The 18,209-nt window shown below is 32.6% G+C and overlaps 2 protein-coding genes across 7 annotated transcripts in view; both read left to right on the top strand.

The window, feature by feature from the left end:
- Nucleotides 1-11,142, top strand: part of si:dkey-228d14.5 — a 28,367-nt gene extending 17,225 nt beyond the window's left edge. For all 6 annotated transcript variants that reach the window (XM_087278625.1, XM_087278628.1, XM_087278624.1 and 3 more), the window contains 6 exons: nucleotides 867-914; nucleotides 1,003-1,074; nucleotides 1,164-1,231; nucleotides 3,238-3,368; nucleotides 7,820-7,997; nucleotides 10,180-11,142. In XM_087278625.1, coding sequence (XP_087134751.1) covers nucleotides 867-914; nucleotides 1,003-1,074; nucleotides 1,164-1,231; nucleotides 3,238-3,368; nucleotides 7,820-7,997; nucleotides 10,180-10,367 — 685 coding nt within the window. In that variant the 3' untranslated portion in view covers nucleotides 10,368-11,142. The remainder of the gene's footprint in view (nucleotides 1-866; nucleotides 915-1,002; nucleotides 1,075-1,163; nucleotides 1,232-3,237; nucleotides 3,369-7,819; nucleotides 7,998-10,179) is intronic.
- vdac2 (voltage-dependent anion channel 2) overlaps nucleotides 1-18,209 on the top strand; it is a 732,443-nt gene that overhangs the window by 99,461 nt on the left and 614,773 nt on the right. The window lies entirely within an intron of this gene.

Genomic DNA, 18,209 nt, shown 5'->3' with positions numbered 1-18,209 from the left:
TGACAATCTGAAATATTTTATGGCATACATACATAAAAAATAAAGATGATTTAGTATATGTAATAATTCTGGTACTTTTACCATAAACCGACATACAATTATTAGCCCCCCTGTTTATTTTTCCCCCCAATTTCTGTTTAACGGAGATTTCTGTTCAACACATTTCTAAACATAATAGTTTTAATAACTCATTTTTAATAACTGATTTCTTTTATCTTTGCCATGATGACAGTACATAATATTTTTGATATTTTTCAAGACACTTCTCTACAGCTTAAAGTGACATTTAAAGCCTTAACTAGGTTAATTAGGCTGGTTAGTGTAATTAAGCAAGTTATTGTATAACGATGGTTTGTTCTCTAGACTTTCGAAAAAATAAAGCTTAAAGGGGCTAATAATTTTGACCCTAAGATGCTTTATAAAAACTTAAAAGCTGCTTTTATTCTTGCTGAAATGAAACAAATCAGACTTTCTCCAGAAGACAAAATATTATTAGACATACTGTGAAAATTTCCTTGCTCTGTTAAACATCATTTGGGGAATATTAAAATAAGTAAAAAATTCAAAGGGGGGCTAATAATTCTGACTTCAACTGTATCAGTCATGTGATAGAGGGATGCGTTGAAAAAAAATTCATGGAGTGTGTAGTGACATTAGGTGTTAAGAAATGCAATCCAAAATAATTTTTCTTGGTGGGGCAGTTAAAGGGTTAAGCATCTTTACTAAAGGGCAAATAGACAGTGAACACAGAAACAACAAATTACTTTTGGTTCTTTTATAGTCATGATACAAAAGTAATTAAGCCACTATAGATAGAAGTGACTTAAAAGGATCTTTTCAAGTCTTGATTTTTTCTTTTTCTACAGATATGGACTTGCATTAAGTTACAATCATATCTGCTCTCTTAATACCTGGTAAAGTGATGCATTTAACAAATATTGATTGAAATTTCAGTCATTGGTAGGCTATATCTTATTGTAACATGGCTGGTTTTCTGAACAGGGAATATAGAAACTCCTGTCATCCGAATGAAACGGGGAATTGCTGCACGATGAACAACATCCCCACTGTTAGGTGTGTAAAACACATGAATCTCTCAAACTGCTGTCTTTTTACACTTGGGAAATCAAAGCAATGACAGGACTGTTCTGTTTATTTTGCAGCGCAAGTGGAACAAACTTTCCGGAAAACTCGCTTTTCACAGCAACAATCAGTGCTGGGTCATTTCTATGTGGGTATATATATGTAACTTTAATTCATTAAATACACTAAACAGTATAAAACTCATGACAACGTGTGTTTTTTAACATGTATCATGCACATTTTTGACGTCAGTTTACTTGAAGTTAGAATGAATGTTAATTTGGATCAAATTTAGTTGAATTTAATGCAAAAGTAGCTGCAATAATTTAGTACAGTATAACCTCATGAATTTGGAAGAAATGTTTACAATTAAATGTTTGAAATCTGTAAACTGAATATATTATTGATTAATGAAACATTATTTGATCAATTAGTCAAAACAACATACAGTATGTTTTTAGTTCATTGTAAAGTATTAAACTAAGTTAATCATGTTCTAACTTAATTTTATAAGTTACGCAAGCTTTTTTAAGTTAGCTTAACATAATAAAAGTGCAATGGACTCATAAGGTTAATTTGATTCAGCTTAAAAATTTAAGGCAATCAGGGTTTTTTTACAGTGTACATATATTTTAAATTCAAACAGTATTTGACTGCATTAATTATACTTCACAGTAAACAAAAATTTAATGAAAAAAAATCAAGACAACAAATAGTTTTATGTTGCTTTAACTTATTTTAATAAGTTTCAGTTTCATTTTTTAAAGTTACACAAAGTTTAACCTAATTTTTTAGTCAGTTTGATTGATGTAAGACGAGACGACTAGAAAAGTTCATTTGATTCAACTAAAAAATTTAGCAAGATTTTTTTACAGTGTACTAAATACTGATTTGCAATATTTGAGCACAACATATTGATTAGTTTTATATTGAAAAAACATGGTCAATTTCATAATTATAATAATTATTGCTATTCTAAATATGTGTAAAATATGTGTAAAATAACAAACACTGATAAAGTATGATAAAAAATTGAACATACATTTTAAATAAAAATAGTGTCTGACTGCAATGATCATACTTCACTGTAAACAACGGTATTTTATATAGTTTATTTTAACCTACAGTAATTTCTTTTAGTCAGTTTGATTGATGCAAGTTAAGACGACTAGAACATTTAAGGCAGCAAGATTTTTTTTTTACTGTGTACTAAAATTTGATTTGCAATATTTGGGAACAACATAATATAGGAAGTATTTTTATATTGAAATAGCATTGTCAATTTCATAATTATATTAAAAATTGCTTTTATAAAAATGTGTAAAATAGCAAACTATGATAATGTAGATTGTAAAAATTTTATCAAAAAATGATTGCTTGGATTAAAATGTTTCAATGTCACATGACCAGATCTGATCAGATTACCTACTTATTGTTTGCACATCTAAAAAGTGTCAGATAACCTCAATTGTAACCAGTGGTATTAAAAAAATGATGCCTTGTCAACAATTGAAATCAACTGAAGTCCAATACAATTCTGACTATTCTGCTTCCACTTGTCACTATTGCGATAAAACCTCCTTTGAGACATTTAGGATGTTAAAATGCAAGGATAAAGTTTTGTCAATAGCCAAAAATATATTGTATGGTGCAAAATGAGATTTCTCCTTTATACCAAAAATCATTCGTCTTTTAGGTAAAGATCACGTCCCATGAAGATATTTTGTCAAAACATAATTTCTGCAAAAGTTAAAGGTGATTTTCTCAATAATAATATATATTTTATAAACTCTTAAGATTCCAGATTTTCAAATATTTGTATTTTGGTCAAGTAATGGCGTTTCTTCACAAACCATGTCAATGGAAAGCTGATTTATTAAGTGATGTACAAATCTTAATGCAAAAACATTTATTTTGTTGTCCAGGGTCAAATTAAACCAACTCAATACCAAATGAGGCATTACGTTTGTGTTAGGGATGTCTATAAGAGTAAAGAGCAAAATGAATATTCTCAAATTGCAATAAAAAATGTGATTGAATTAGTAAAGGTAAAAGTCTATAGGACTCTTCTTAGTGCTCATGATTGGGATTGTATTTTTTTAACAAATGTCAGAGAACATCTATTAAATCCTCCCTCTGTTTTTCTTCACACAGTTCTGGTTTTCTGTGTTTTCCATCACGCACATATTCTGGATAGAAACAGCGTTCATTCTCTTCTCAGTAAGATTGCTCTGATTATGGGCTGTGTGGTGTCTGCGAGCGCTTTCATGGCTGGCAACTGCAATGTAAGTATAGATACCATTCAGAAATTTAATCTGGGCATAATAGATATTCATCAAAGTGTCACCAGGAAAAAAAGGAGAATTTTTATCATGTGTTAAAAATCTTTTTTACTTTATGTATTCATCAAGTTTTTAGTTTTAAATTGTATATTTATTAATGAAATGTTTTTGCCATGAATATAGCATTTGCTGTTGACATGGCATTCAATATAAATACATCATCATCATCATCATCACACTGTAAAAAGTGCTACACTCACAAAGTTGGTTCTATCTACTTTAAATAATTGCAATCTAGTTAATTTTATTTGTTTTATACCAAAAAAATAAAATTAGCTTCCTCTTTACTTAAAATATATCAGTTTTTATATAACTGTATATTTTAAATAAAACTAATGCAATTTATTTGAGTAGATTTTTGTACGTGGTTATTGTGTAGAATAAATGTTATAAAAGTGAGTTGACACAGACAATTTATTAGAGCAGCTGTCGATGTGGGCAGGTGTTCATAAAACGTGATTTTAATAGTTTGGCGTGACTCCTTTTTCATTGCCCGGGATTTAGCAGGCAGACGCAGCTTCTGCAATGGTCGACATTAACTGCTCCCAGCAGCGGATCTGATTAACACGGTAAGTTGCAAATTTAGCCGAATGATAATTGTAAAGTCATGCAAAACTGCTGTCTTCGCTAGGCAGGTGAGGTTTTAGCTTTGTAAATTGTACTGTAGCCTCAGGTATGTTAACAGTTAGACTGCTCTCACATGGAAAGCTAAGTTGGCTAACGCTAACCAACGCTAGTTTATACTAACGATTAAAAGTGATATTATTGAGAAAAATAGTGAAAGTAACGTTAGTTTTAAAACACTTAAGTTAGTAGGTAAAACTAACGTTGCAGAACCGATTAACAAGGTCACTGGTGGGCGGTCGGGGTGTGGGGGTTCAGTTTGTTAGCGCTAACTTAGCTAAAGTTAGCTCACCTAAGTTATAGCAGCACATTAAGGATGGATATTAAATTCAGAAACGTATGCAACAGTTAAGTAGTTTGTGTTTAACGTAAGAGAAAGTATAACTTAAAGTTTGTGTTTTAGAGATTTAGTCCATAAGTTTTTTAATGCTGCATGGTGAATAAATTACAGATTTACAATTTATTTTAACTTAAATTACATTTACTACTGATGTTTACAGAACCATTTAAATTGTATGCACCTCATTCTAAAATGCATGTTCTTGGTCTTTAGATACCAAAGTGATTTTGTTACCTGTGGATCTTCAAACTTCACATCCAGGTAAGAAAAACATTAGATACAATTACAGCTATAATTATTTGCAGGTAAGTAAAACATTGGTAAAATTGCAAACAATAGTGGGCTCCATAGAATTAACTTACATTTGATATCTGAAGATTTTTTTATGTGTGCGACAGTAAAAACAGTATAAAAATATCCTAATGCAGTTTCTTATTATCTGTCAGTCTTTCAATAAAGCTAAATGATAACACTGAATCACTAAACTGTCATTTGCCAGTGACATTAAATTTGAAGAAAAAGTCAATTAAATGTAGCTTTAGCAAAAATTTTATGTAAACCTTAATGTAATGTGTAAAATGGCAATGTATTTATTTATTTATTTAATAAAATTTGTATTATGACGTGCAAAGTTTGGTGCAAAATGAAGATGACAATTAAATTATAGAATTTGTATTCTATAATTTTCTTATAGCCGTTTTCAAACAGTTTTAATATCTAAATTAAATACACATTCTTATGCTTTATAAGTTGCCAAAATAAACAAAAAAATGTAATACCTAAATTTTAACAATTCTGTGATTGACAGGAAACCACAATGACATGCACTGTTACACTGAGTAAAATCACAGTTTTCTTTAAAATTTGATAACTAAAAACACCTGGAATAATGTAATTACACAACCTCTATAACCTTTTTTTATTTTTTAAATAAAAGTTAGGTAATTTTAACTAAGGTAATTTTTAACTGATAAACTAAGGTGTTTCATCCATGCATCATTCTCACTGGACTTTTGTAACTTCACTTGTAGTTATTTTCTATTTAGTATGTAGCTATTTAATGTTGTTTGGTAGCAACCACCTGAACTCCTGTTTCTTTTTGTCTCTACCAATAGAGTTGTGAGGAATCAGAGGTGCATGCGGCTGCCCACGGGAAAAATTTGCCATCAGCCCAACACAGTTTGGATTATCATAGGACTGTCAGAGGTTTGCCAAACCTGTCAAATGCATGATGGCTCCTGTTTGGACTTACCGATGTCCTCGACTTCAAGTATCCATCAAAACTGTATACATTTAAGATGTATTAGAGACTCTTTGTGGGACTGGACATTATGCATCCAAAATCTTCATCAAAATATGCAAATCTCCTCACTGAGTTGCCTTGGATGATTTCTCAATAGGATCTGGTATTATTAATGTTTTTATTTATGTATTATGTACGTGTAGCCACATTAATGGCCTATTTTGTAGTCACTATTAAAAGGAACATCGATTGATATTGAATACATGTTATGGTCTTTAATCAATCTTCCCATTCTTATTTAATTGTTATTGACAGGAAAGTCTGTTTATCTGTGTTTACTAGTGTATATTGTGCTTACAATATAGAAACGCTGATTTATTTTCTGAGGTTACAGCCAGAAGTCAATTAAATTCGTTTTAAATGACATATGCATGGTTAATTTTATTTAGATCATTAAGTTCATAATACTTAATTAAAATGAGTACAGTCAACATATAGCAATGTATAAGTAAGTTAAGTTTAACAAAAAAAGTAAGTTTATCTGATTTGAGTAATTTTAGAAATATTATTTGGCTCAACTTAATTTTATTGCATTTGTTTTAAGCAATGTTTTAGTGTTTAAAATACTTAAAAAAGGCTGGAAGTTGAATCAACCTAAAACGTCCGATGCAACCACTTGCCTCACTTTTTATAAGTTAGATCTAAGTAACATTTTTTACAGTGCATCATCATCAATCTGGGGATAGTTCAACCAATAAAAAAAAAAAGAAAATGTCCTGACAATTTATATACAAACACAAAACAATATTTATAAGAATGTTGCACAAATGCAGCCACAGACACCCCTAGTAGAAACAAAAAATACTATGGAAGTCAAAGGCTCTTTGATCCATCATTTCTCATGTAAATAGATAATAAATATGCTGATGATGAGTATTCTGGTGACAAAACCTAAACTAAATTACAGAATAGGCATCTTTACACAGCGAATTTAAAACTGTTCTGTGTTAAATTAAAAAAAAATGTGTGTAAATAAATAAATGCTACTTAAGAACCTGATTAAATTATGAATATAGCCTTTGCTGCTAACATGGCATTCAATATAAATACATCATCATCATCATCAGTTTGAGGATAGTTCAACCAATAAAAAAAAAAGATAATGTCCTGGCCATTTGCTTACAATCTTCTGTTGAACACAAAACAATATAATAAGTATATTGTACAAAAGCAGCGACTTACATTCATAGTAGAAACAAAAAGTACTATAGAAGTCAAAGGTTTTTTGGTCCATCATTTCTCATGTAAATGGATAATAAATATGCTGGTGATGAGTTTTCTGATGACAAAACCTACGAGACACTTTACTTACCTTTGGCCTTGTTTTAAACAAATAGACAATAATCAAGCATCTAACCATGTCTTTGACTGGATAATAGGTTGTATGACAACATTCATGTCAAGTCGATTATAGGTGGAGTCACAAAACTCAAACAAAACTGTATGCAGGCTTGGTTTCCTGTAGGCGTATTCTGTGTAAATATGAAAAACATGCATTATGTTATGCTCAGAAATCCTTTTCCTTATATAAAATGAAAAGTAACATTACTCTTTAATGTTGGCTGATGTTAACTTACAGTAAGTTTTTACAAGTACATTGTTCAAATCAAACATTATATTTGTTAATAATATTTGGACCTGAGCTATAAAGGCATCATTAAAAAATCATTAAATTTGAACTTTTTAATTAGATTTACATATTTCTGAATCGTGTTTTGAATTTACAAATTAGATTTGCTTACTTTTGTTTCGTGTTTTGAACTTCCAAATTCGATTTCCGTACTTTTGATTCATGCTTTAAACTTCCCAATTAGATTTTTGTATTTTTGAATCGTGTTTTGAATTCACGAATTGGATTTTGTAAATGTGAATTGCGTTGTGGACGTATGAATTTGTTTTGGACATGTATTATTTTTGAGACTGATCTGGCTCCATACATTAAACGGTTCTTCATGGAGCTATCAATGCTGAAAGAAAACCTTTTTTAAGAGAGTGTAAAAGAAAATATTCTTTCAAACTATTAAAACGAAAGATTAGTTAATGCATTATTTATTGAAAAGTTATTTGCATTGTTGTGTTTTACAAAAAAAGTGATTTAGCAGTGATTTAGTTTGTGTTTTCTTGCAGCCGGCAGAGCTTGTGTTGCTCCATTATCTGGGTGCTGCAGTGAGCTTTGTGTTTGTGTGCCTGTACATGATCATCCTGACCTCGCTCACCACTAGATGTATGCTGACGGGCTGTGAACAGGTTCTCTACCCACTACGCATCATCTTAACCATCATCCAGGTTTCTGCCACCATCCTCTGTATCCTTTCATGCTCGACATGTCATGTGTTATGCGAGTCAAATCTATTTTACATAAAATCAGAATTATTCACCCTCCCATGTTTTTTTATTTTCTTTTTAAAATATTTTCTAAATGATGTTTAACAGATTAAGAATTTTTTCAAAGTATTTCCCATAATTGTATTTCCTCTGGAGCAAGTTAATTTTTTGTTTTATTTCAGCCCAAATAAAAATAGTATTCATTTTTTAAACCATTTTAAAATTAAGATTTTTATCCCCCTTTTAGTAATTACATTGTAATTACTAAATTTACCCCCCCCCCCCTATAGTAATTACATCTAAAGCAAGATAAGTCATACCTCCCATCGTCCTGCACATCTTGTCAGGGAAGTACAGTTGTGTGTGCAGTAATAATTCTCTTCCTAGGGCCAGAGGGTGCTCTCATGCCAAGAAATCCCCATTGTGTTGCTTAATAACAAAAGATTTAACTGATTTAGCGTGATTAATAATCGCAGGACTATAATATAATCATAATAATCTCACAAAAAGATTTATTTCAAATCCTCGACTGAAGTTATGAAGCGAGTTTGGAGTAAAAACATGTTATGAAATGTGCAGCGATATCTCCCAGCAATTCATAGCCATTTAATTTAGCGGCTTATTCGTATGAATCCATACAATCTTATTTGAACAATTTAGTATGATTTGCTAATTCCCCTTTGTGTTTAGGGTTGGGGTTTGGTGCCATGCCTCCTTTTAAAAATTGTACATTTTGGTATGACTGAATTAGCTGCTAAACTAACAAAGCGTAAAATACTTACGTTTCCTCATGAGATCAAGCTGAAATGTGATATTTCACATGCAGCATTTTATACACAAAGATGTTGATCACTGAGAAGCAAAGATGTCAGGATCACAGAATGATTATCTTGATTTCAATATAATGTAAATCAAATTTTGATTTTGCTTAGTTTGAATTTCTGTGTTGTAAATGCTGCTCTGTCTGAGCTGAACATGTTGCTCAGAATTACAATGTTAGGACAAGCTTTAGTTTATTATTCATAGTTAATGTATACATTCATAAGTCCAGTAACAGGGTGTTAATTGCATTTTTATGAGATCTTAAATTTTGTTTAAGCGTTGTACAAAGTGTTGACTCCAAAAAAGTATAAATAAATTTATTTTCCTCCTAATATTAACAACAGCGTGTTCAATCCAGGTGATTGATTCGGGTTGGGGCGAGTGTAGCCCAACTCCTATGTCTGGGTAATGACAAATGCTGAAAGGACATGTGACGCTCTCCACATGTAGCGATGGAGATAGAGTAGATAACATAACTATTGAGCGAGACAGACAGCAAAATGGGAAAATGTAAGTTTGCGTACTCCTGGTTGGAGAAAGGCAAGGCAGTGGCTGAAGTCTGTCGCTGAAAACACCCGCCTAATTTATTCTCTCAAGCTTTGTTTCTTCTGAGCTTATGAGTTCTGTTGGATGGTTGTGCTCCATTCATTTATTTAAGTACAACTGTTTGTCAACATCTGTTTATTAAGTTAAAGGTTTGATACTGATTAGAACTTAAAGTGGTGTTGAGGTCTTAACATATTCTGACAAGGTCTTTAAAAAAGTCTTTAAAAGGTATTGAAATGACCTTTAGGATTCATGCATATACCCTGAGTAAAACTCAGCAATTATAAAGCAGGGTGTTGAAAAATGTATAGTATTAATAAATATTAACATTTTAATGTATTTTAAGCCCCCCTGCTTACCAAGGCTGCATTTCTGTGATTGAAATGTATTAAAAACAACAATATTTTGAATTATTACAATTTACAATCTGTACAGTGTGAACCTCTATAATGGATCGTTTCTTCATTTAAAGCTTTGCTGCAGTCTTCCAGTAGTCACATGCTTGTTCTGATATTCTAATATGCGGGTTTGATGCTCAGTGAACGTTTATTTGGGATTCTCTGGTGAAAATAATATCTCATATTGTTTCACACAAAAGATGATTCCAAAGAATGTTGATAGTCAAGCCATTTCAGTCCTTTTGACTCCACTGGAATGTTTGTCTTGTTCTCAATCCCCATGTCTTTCTGTGTTATTCTCACCCAGATTTGAAATGTCTTAGGAATGTGCAAATTATTTTCATTTTTGAAAAATGAACTCAACAAGTATTTTCTCCTTGACTCTCACGTCATCAGATGGCATTTTCTTCATCCAGGAGCATTACTTCTACAAGCAGATCTCAGCAGTGTTCGAGTGGTTTCTGTGTGTCAATCTGGAGCTCTACGAACTCAGCTACAGCGTAGAGTTTTACTTCTTCTCCTCATCGATGCTCTCAGTGCTTCTAGCCAAGAAAGAAGAGGAGAAACCTCTAATTTTATCTTAATCACTAGGAACTTTAGTTTTTGTTAGTGTTTCTTTTGTCCTTTATGGGTTTAAATAGATGCCCTTTTAAAATGTAACCTCATAAGGTTGACTCAGGAGACGTTTGAAGACTTTCACATCATTTTGAATGCACACTAAAGACCCTTTGAGACCGCAAGCACTGGATTCACTTTGGAGCTTTTTTTGTTTTTACTCCAAGTGGAGCAACAGGCACTTTGAAGTTCCTAAGCATTTTTACTTTTGAAATGGTATATAATACCATACAGGTGCAATATTTGACCTGATATCTAGATTTCCTGTGCGGTAGGGTAACTCGGTTGGCTCATGCAGCTTAAACGATTGTTCAGTGTTTACCTCAGGCTTTTAATCTAATCGTTCAGGCCCCTGAAAATGTAGAATCAGCTGCTGGCCGGATATGTTGTCAAAACTGAAAGTGCCATATAGAAAAAAGATAAGAATGACCCAGTCATAGGTTTATCTCAAATTAAATTATTTGCCATTATCTTTTTGTATTGTGTTGGTATTTCAATTTCGACTGTTGATCAGGGGTGCCCAAACTTTTTCACTTAAAGGATCAAAAACAAAACATCATTGAGAGCCATGGGCTGAAGGTAAATACACCAAACTACGTTACATTAAAGTCGGCATGGGTAATTTCCTTATTTATTAAATAATTTTTCAAAATTAATAGAAAACGTCACTTTATATCATTTAACCTAATGCAGTGTAACGTTTTAAATGAGAACTTATTAACAATAAAAGCATAATCACATTTATAACACAGTGGAGTTCAATGCTGAATACACCAGTCAAACAGAATCAGCCTTTGACTTGATTTGCTCACCATAGTCTCTGCAGTACTGGGTGACTGTGTGGCGGTTCTAGTTCCCAACATACCCCCTCCCCTAAGAAATAAAGACACTATGAGACTGACTTTACATATATTTTAAATATTTAACTACATATTTTGAATATATACATTTAAAATAAATATTATAACAACATTTTAATATATTTATTCATTTTAAATAAATAAAAGGGGACTTAGTCGAAAAGAAAATGAATAAATAACAATTTGTTTATTATTATTATTATTATCATTATCAAACAATTATTATTCTAATTAAATAACAGACATCAATCCTAAATGTAACTGAAAAACAATGTAAAGGCACATCTGGAGTAATATTCTAAGACTTGTGCATGAATAATGATTATGAAAGTTCTATAGATTACAAAAAAATATGTTCTATAGAACTATTGTTGTCTCAGACCCGACTCATGGCTGAAAATTGACGTTATGAAGTCTCAGTTACCTCCCTGACTCATTATCCCTCCTTTCTGCTTCAGGGCATGCTCAGTGTTGGGGAGTAACTAGTTACACGTAACGGCGTTACGTAATTTAATTACAAAATAAAGGTAACAGTAATTTGTTACTGTTACAGAGAAAAAGTGTGTAAGTAAATTAAATTTACTTGTGAAAATTCTTGCGAAAATTTTGACATGCACGATGCCTTCTGCTAAGGCCATTTATCAAAGCAGCGCTATTATGCTTTTGATTTGCCGCACACCCAAGGGCATAAATCCCAGCGGGAACATGTCCCCTCCCATCCGAGAGTTGTCCCCCCACCAAAAAAAAAAAAAAATATATATATATATATATAATTGTATATAATATGTATATATAATTACTCTCTATTGTGAAAAATATATGTACGTATACCTAAAATAATTGTCTAAATGGAAAAAACGCACTTATATAATTTAAAATGCATTTAGAAACAGTCCCCCCTCCCCTTCCTCACAGTGGTTTGGCTCACTGCTTATTCAGCTCACACGCACGCACGCACGCACACACACACACACACAGTGATGGAAAGATTTTGAGATTTTAACAGTAAACAGAGCTACTGTAAGCTCACACCAGCTCGGTATAAATGCTTGAAAATTAGTTCTTTGAAAATATCTATTAAAAACTTAAAAGTAATCAAAAAGTAATCAAATGTAATTAGTTACTTTACTTTCAGAAAGTAATCAAAAAGTAGTGTAACTTATTACATTTTAAATAGGGTCATTTGTAATAATTGTTATCTATTACACTTCCAAAGTAACCTTCCCAACACTGGCCATGCTTAGTAACATCATCAAATTATATAAACTTCCGTTTTGTCGACTTGCATGTCGATGCATATTGATGTGCATGTAAACAACCGGGATCAGGATCAGCGCGTGTCGATGGCTTGATGCATCAATTTGTTTTCACCAGAGCTGCTTCTGTTGCACATAAAGAATAACAAACTCGCGTGTGCAAAAGACAGTGAATGGCCCCTAATGTCTTTATGCAAGGGTATAAAGTGGTTATCCCAGAATAAAGTAAATCTTATCTCAAACCTTTTACTGGGGCACTTTTTTTTTTTGCATCGTCTTCCCACGCCACCCCCTAACAAGATCGCCCATATTGCCCATGCCTAAATCTGCCACTGTGTTGTGTACATTTAAACAAAATCTAATTTATTTACACTATTTAATTGAAACATTTTATTTCAGTCAGCGTTTAACAATAAAACATTGCATTCAAGTTGAACTGATAATCTCGAAATCATCCCTATCATTCTGCCTCGCTTCTCAAATGGGATGGCGGGCCAAAATCAAGGTTATTATGGGCCAACTTTGGCTCGTGGGCCCTAGTTTGGGCATCTGTGCTCTAGATAAAGGGTGAATACAGGTAAACAGAGTTTACCTCAAGCAACCCTTAAGATTTATAAGGAAGGTCATTGATATATTTTACTTGAAGATGTGGTCATATTTACTTCTGTTATGCTATACGTTATACATTTTGTGGGTCATGGGATTGAAAATTACCGTTATTTTTTTCCTCATAGGGAAAGAGACTTTTACCAATAATCCTCATAAACCTTTAAGAAAGGCTGATGTGAGCTGTAAGGTTGTATATACTTTGATTGAAGCCCTTGTGGTTGAATTAATTTATTTTTGAAACCATTTATGTTTAATGGGAGAATTTGTGCTTATAAAGTGCACTGCCAAGACTGTACAGAAGATTCCACCTATCAGGGAAGCAAAAAGAGATCTGTAGCTCCGCCCACTCTGTCTAGTTCACTCAAAAAATAAACTCTGTACACTCTTTATTCAGCCTTAAGTGCTTTCAAACAGTCGCAAGTTTCTTTCTTATGTTTGGCACAAAGAAAGATATTTTGAAGAATGTTGGTAACCAGCAGCTGCTGTCATCTACAGAGAAAGATACTATTAAAGCAAACGACTGTCGGTTTCCAAAAACCAACAAAAGGAAGAAACTCAAGCTGGTTTTGAACAAAGGTGTTACGATTTTAAAGATGGCAAGTCAACGGGAAGGGGAGTAACATTAATTTTTTGGGTGAAACACGTAAGCAAATATGATGAAAAATGATGATAGAAGTTGAATTTTTGGGTCAACTCTGCCTTTAAATGCATTAATGTTTCGCCTACGCACACTGTAAAAAATGCTGGGTGTCTTACAATTTTTTCATGTCATCAAAATACAAATAAATAAGGTTAACTTATTTGTTTATACAAATTTAGTAAAAGGCTTGAACATTAAAACATTTAATTGTGCCAAAAAGACTTGTTTCAACTCATTTAAATAAGTAAACAAGCAGCAAAAGTCCTTTTTTCAGTGTACAAACCGATCTCTCTGTCGCAATAGCAAAAACTCTCCCAGCACAGAGTATTATTATATATTAGGTTACATTTTGGGACTTGGAAAGCATTTGAGCTGATGATTTTACTATCTGTCATGACCACAGCACGCTTCTCAAGAATATTTAGTGACGTTTGGTGTTTGTTCTACCTTAATACTAATTTGAAATGAGCTGAAACAACACAATTCTTGAGTTTTTTTCCCAACCTAACTGTTTTGTTTAATCTACTCAAATTTGTAAAAACTACTATGTTAACTTAATTCCCAACACAAATCGTGAATCGACTTTGTGGAATCCAGCATCTTTTACAGTGCATCTGGCTCATATTCGCGATGTCAACCATTTTCTGAAAACATCCCAATCCATATTCTGGTCACTGTGAGCTTTTTCACCAGATCCACTATCAAGTGGCAGTGACACTTACATTTGATCAGATGGGTTAAAAGCCAAAAAAAAAGTCAAGATTTGTTGATGATAATCTCTAGTTTTCTCTGTGGTAATATGTGAAACCGAACATCATTGTGGATCTGATAATATCACCTTGCTGCACTTATTAAGTCATCAGATATTTAAAGGCACAGTCATTTTGCTGATGAAGGTGTGAAACAAAGGCGTATTTTGAGTGAGGAATAATGGAATTGTGGTCTTCATTACATCTCTTGGGAGTCCTGCACAAATCAGTATCAAGTGAAGCAGAGTAAGACTGAAAGCGATCAAACCAATCGAGCGCTGAAGCTATTGTGATTAGACAAGCGTGATGCGACAAAAGCAGCAGAGCTTTTATTATGTCAAAGTTCACTGCTTCTGATCACATGGAGAAGAAACGGCCCTGTTTTATCAGACTAAATAGATTTTAGGGTTCTGTTATTATGCTGCTCTGTGTTTAATAAAATGCACAAAATATTAAAGTGTATTTGATTTTTCAATTTTCTATAAAACCAAAGTGGAAATCAAGTTTGTGAGATGTTATTAGCATTTTACCAGTTAAAATAGCTTATTTCTATAGATTAGAACATTCTTGGGATACATTTGGGATAATGCAAGTATATAAGTCAGCAAAATATAACTATTATATATAAAATGTAATTATTTTACTATTATATATATATATATATATATATATATATATATATATATATATATATATATATATATATATACATATACATATATATATATATATATATATATATATACATATATACACACACACACATATATATATATATATATATATATATATATATATATATATATATGTGTGTGTGTGTATATATATATATAGTTAAAACTGGCTCAAAGATGCAACATTAAAGGAGACAACATGGCGAAAAAAAGTCAATCATAATATTTATTCTAACACAATTGAAAGTACCATTGTCAAAACATTAGATCTGCTGAAATAGTGGACAGATACAATCTGATTCTAAACTAGTCTGGAAATTCACTAATGTAATCATGCAGATTTCACAACGGGTTCAAATTCATTGACAAACAGGAAACATTTGATTTAAAGAGCAGACTTCTGTTTGAGCTGTACATCCGTACACTACTGCAAACAAACAAGAGGTGCTTTTCGCTTGGCATATTTTCCTGAAATTTCACTCAAGCAACAACACTTTATCAGAGAACTCCTATGCAAATAAAGTACTTCCTTCCACAAATCAACAAAAGAAACGCATGTTCTACCTCTGTTAGATAGTTTGTTGTCATTTATTGTTGTAAGTGTATATAATTTGCATGATCTTACCTGTTTCTGATGTTATGATAAGCCTAGAGGCATTAGAGTAAATTTGCATGCATCAACTCGCAATAAACAGTTTAATTCTGTTGAAAATCAGTCATTTTTAAAAAGGTTGCTTAATGTTGAGATGCTGCTGAATAGAAACTACAGATGTAATGTAATGTGGATTTATATAGTGCATTGTGTATGTGTTTTTTAGATTTAGCCCGCTGCACAGTTTACACATACTGTCCGACGAGCTTCTGTCCTCTACTTAAAAAAGAAGTAATGGTCCGACACGCCTGACCATTATTACCAATAAAGCCCAGAAAAACAGGCTGATACTGATGACATTGTAAACAGACAGGTTCAAATATTAATTTCCAGTTATCAAAGAAATAATTTGTTCCTTAATTAGTGTAACTATTAAATTGTTTTAAATTTAAAGTTGTAACATATACATCAGTGTTAAACCTGTAAACAGTGGAAAAACATATTTCTGTAATTGTGTACTTGGCTCTCCACTTTTGTATGTCCTCTTTAGGCTCTAACAAACTTCTCTCAGGAGGTTTTTCCAAACCTTTTACCAAAAACTTTCTCCTTTCCCACAGATGTTGCAATTTCTAGCCAATATTTATTGATCATCTGGTTATCTCTATGATCCCCGATCATGAAGGTGTCTGTACAGTCATTCTGTTTCAGACAAAATCTTTTCAAGCGAACCAGTGGATGCGTCGAGTATAAACCAGGCCGATGGAGGGAATTTGGCCAGGACACTGGGATTACAATTCTTACTCTTTACAAGAAGTGCCATGAGGTTTTTAATGAGCAAAAGAGTCAGGACCTCGGTTTAACTTCTCATCCTAAAGACGACGTCCACTGACAGTATAGTGTCCCCTTCACTTTTACTGGGGCATTAGGACACACAGACCGTAGGTTGAGCGCCCCCTGCTGGCCTCTCTAACACCATTCCCAAAAGCAACCTAGTTTTCAGTGTACAGATGTACATCTGGTTCCCTGAGGGAAATTAAAGTAACAGTTCACCCAAAAATAAAGATTCCATCATTTACTCAACCTTTATTTGTCACAAACATGTTTGACTTTATTTCTTCTGTTAAACACAAAAGGAGATGTTTTGAAGAAAGCTGGAAACCTATAACAGTTGACTTCCATAGTATTGATTTTTCCTATAGAAGTTGATGGTTACAGTTTATTTTTTAGCTTTCTTTAACACAACTTCTTTTGTGTTGACCAGAAGAAAGTCATGAAGGTTTGGAACCACTTGAGTGAGAGTAATCAGTGATAAAATGTTCTGTATTTTTAAGTGTATCCCTTTAAATGTTGCCTGGAATATGGACTGTTTTATAAAGGCTGAAGATTTGAACACACACAACGTGAAAAATGTTGGGTTCCACATAATTCTTATATACTGAAAAAACACAAACCGATTAAGTTAACTTAATATTTTTTACAATTGTAGGTGAATTCGGCTCAACGCTTTCCTCGAAGATTGAATATTTCATCTTTAAGTTTAAATGTATAGTTTAAGCAAGCAGAAAATATTGTTTGTTTTTGTCAAGGTACACACACACACACACACACACACACACACACACACACAAACGGGTATAAAAAGTCAAGCGTGGTGTTGCAATGTAACGCCATGAAAGCACCAACGCTTGAAACACCTGTTCTCTGTAATTCAGACACACCCATTGTGTTTAACTAAGAACACTACTCTTGTAAATTGCAATGTATCAGCCCTGGTGAAGCTGTCATTGTTTTTTTTTTCTGTTAACATTTTCATTTGATAGCCAGCTTTGATAAATTAACCAAATTTAGAAGCTGAAAACATAATTTTATTATTGAATGTAACATGGTGATTAAAAGGTTTCACAACCCAATAATTTGGCACACATTCATAGTCTACTTGGTGGTAAATCCAATACGTAATCGTTTATAAAGGCACGGAGACACTTTCAGAGCAGGAAGGACTGACACAGGGCTACTTGTTCAAACAGTTAAACTCTCAAGTCAGTCAGGAGGAGTGACTTTGTTTGGAAAGGTTATGTACACATACTGGTGGAAGACAAAGATGCCGCAGGACTTTGGACCTGAAAGAATCAAGTGATAAAGAATCTTTTTTTGCACTTCCATCAAGTTCCATCAAACAAAAGACGACGTTTTCTTCACTTTTTTTCTTTTTAAAATGCAAAGACTGTTTTCTTATCTCCTTAAGTTTATGCTATTAATCATGACAAAGTATCTACTGTTGTGAGAATTATTAGCCCCCCTGCTTATTTTTTTCCAATTTCTGTTTAACAGAGACCATTTTTCAACACATTTCTAAACATAATTTTAATAGCTCATTTCTAAATTATTTTATCTTTGCCAAGATGACAGTAAATAATATTTGACTAGATAT

Source organism: Danio rerio, chromosome 13 (genome assembly GCF_052040795.2).
Source record: "Danio rerio strain M-AB ecotype USA chromosome 13, GRCz13ab, whole genome shotgun sequence".
Taxonomy (NCBI): Eukaryota; Metazoa; Chordata; class Actinopteri; order Cypriniformes; family Danionidae; genus Danio; species Danio rerio.
The sequence above is the reverse complement of the archived record's forward strand: the minus strand, read 5'-3'. Positions and strand labels throughout refer to the sequence as shown.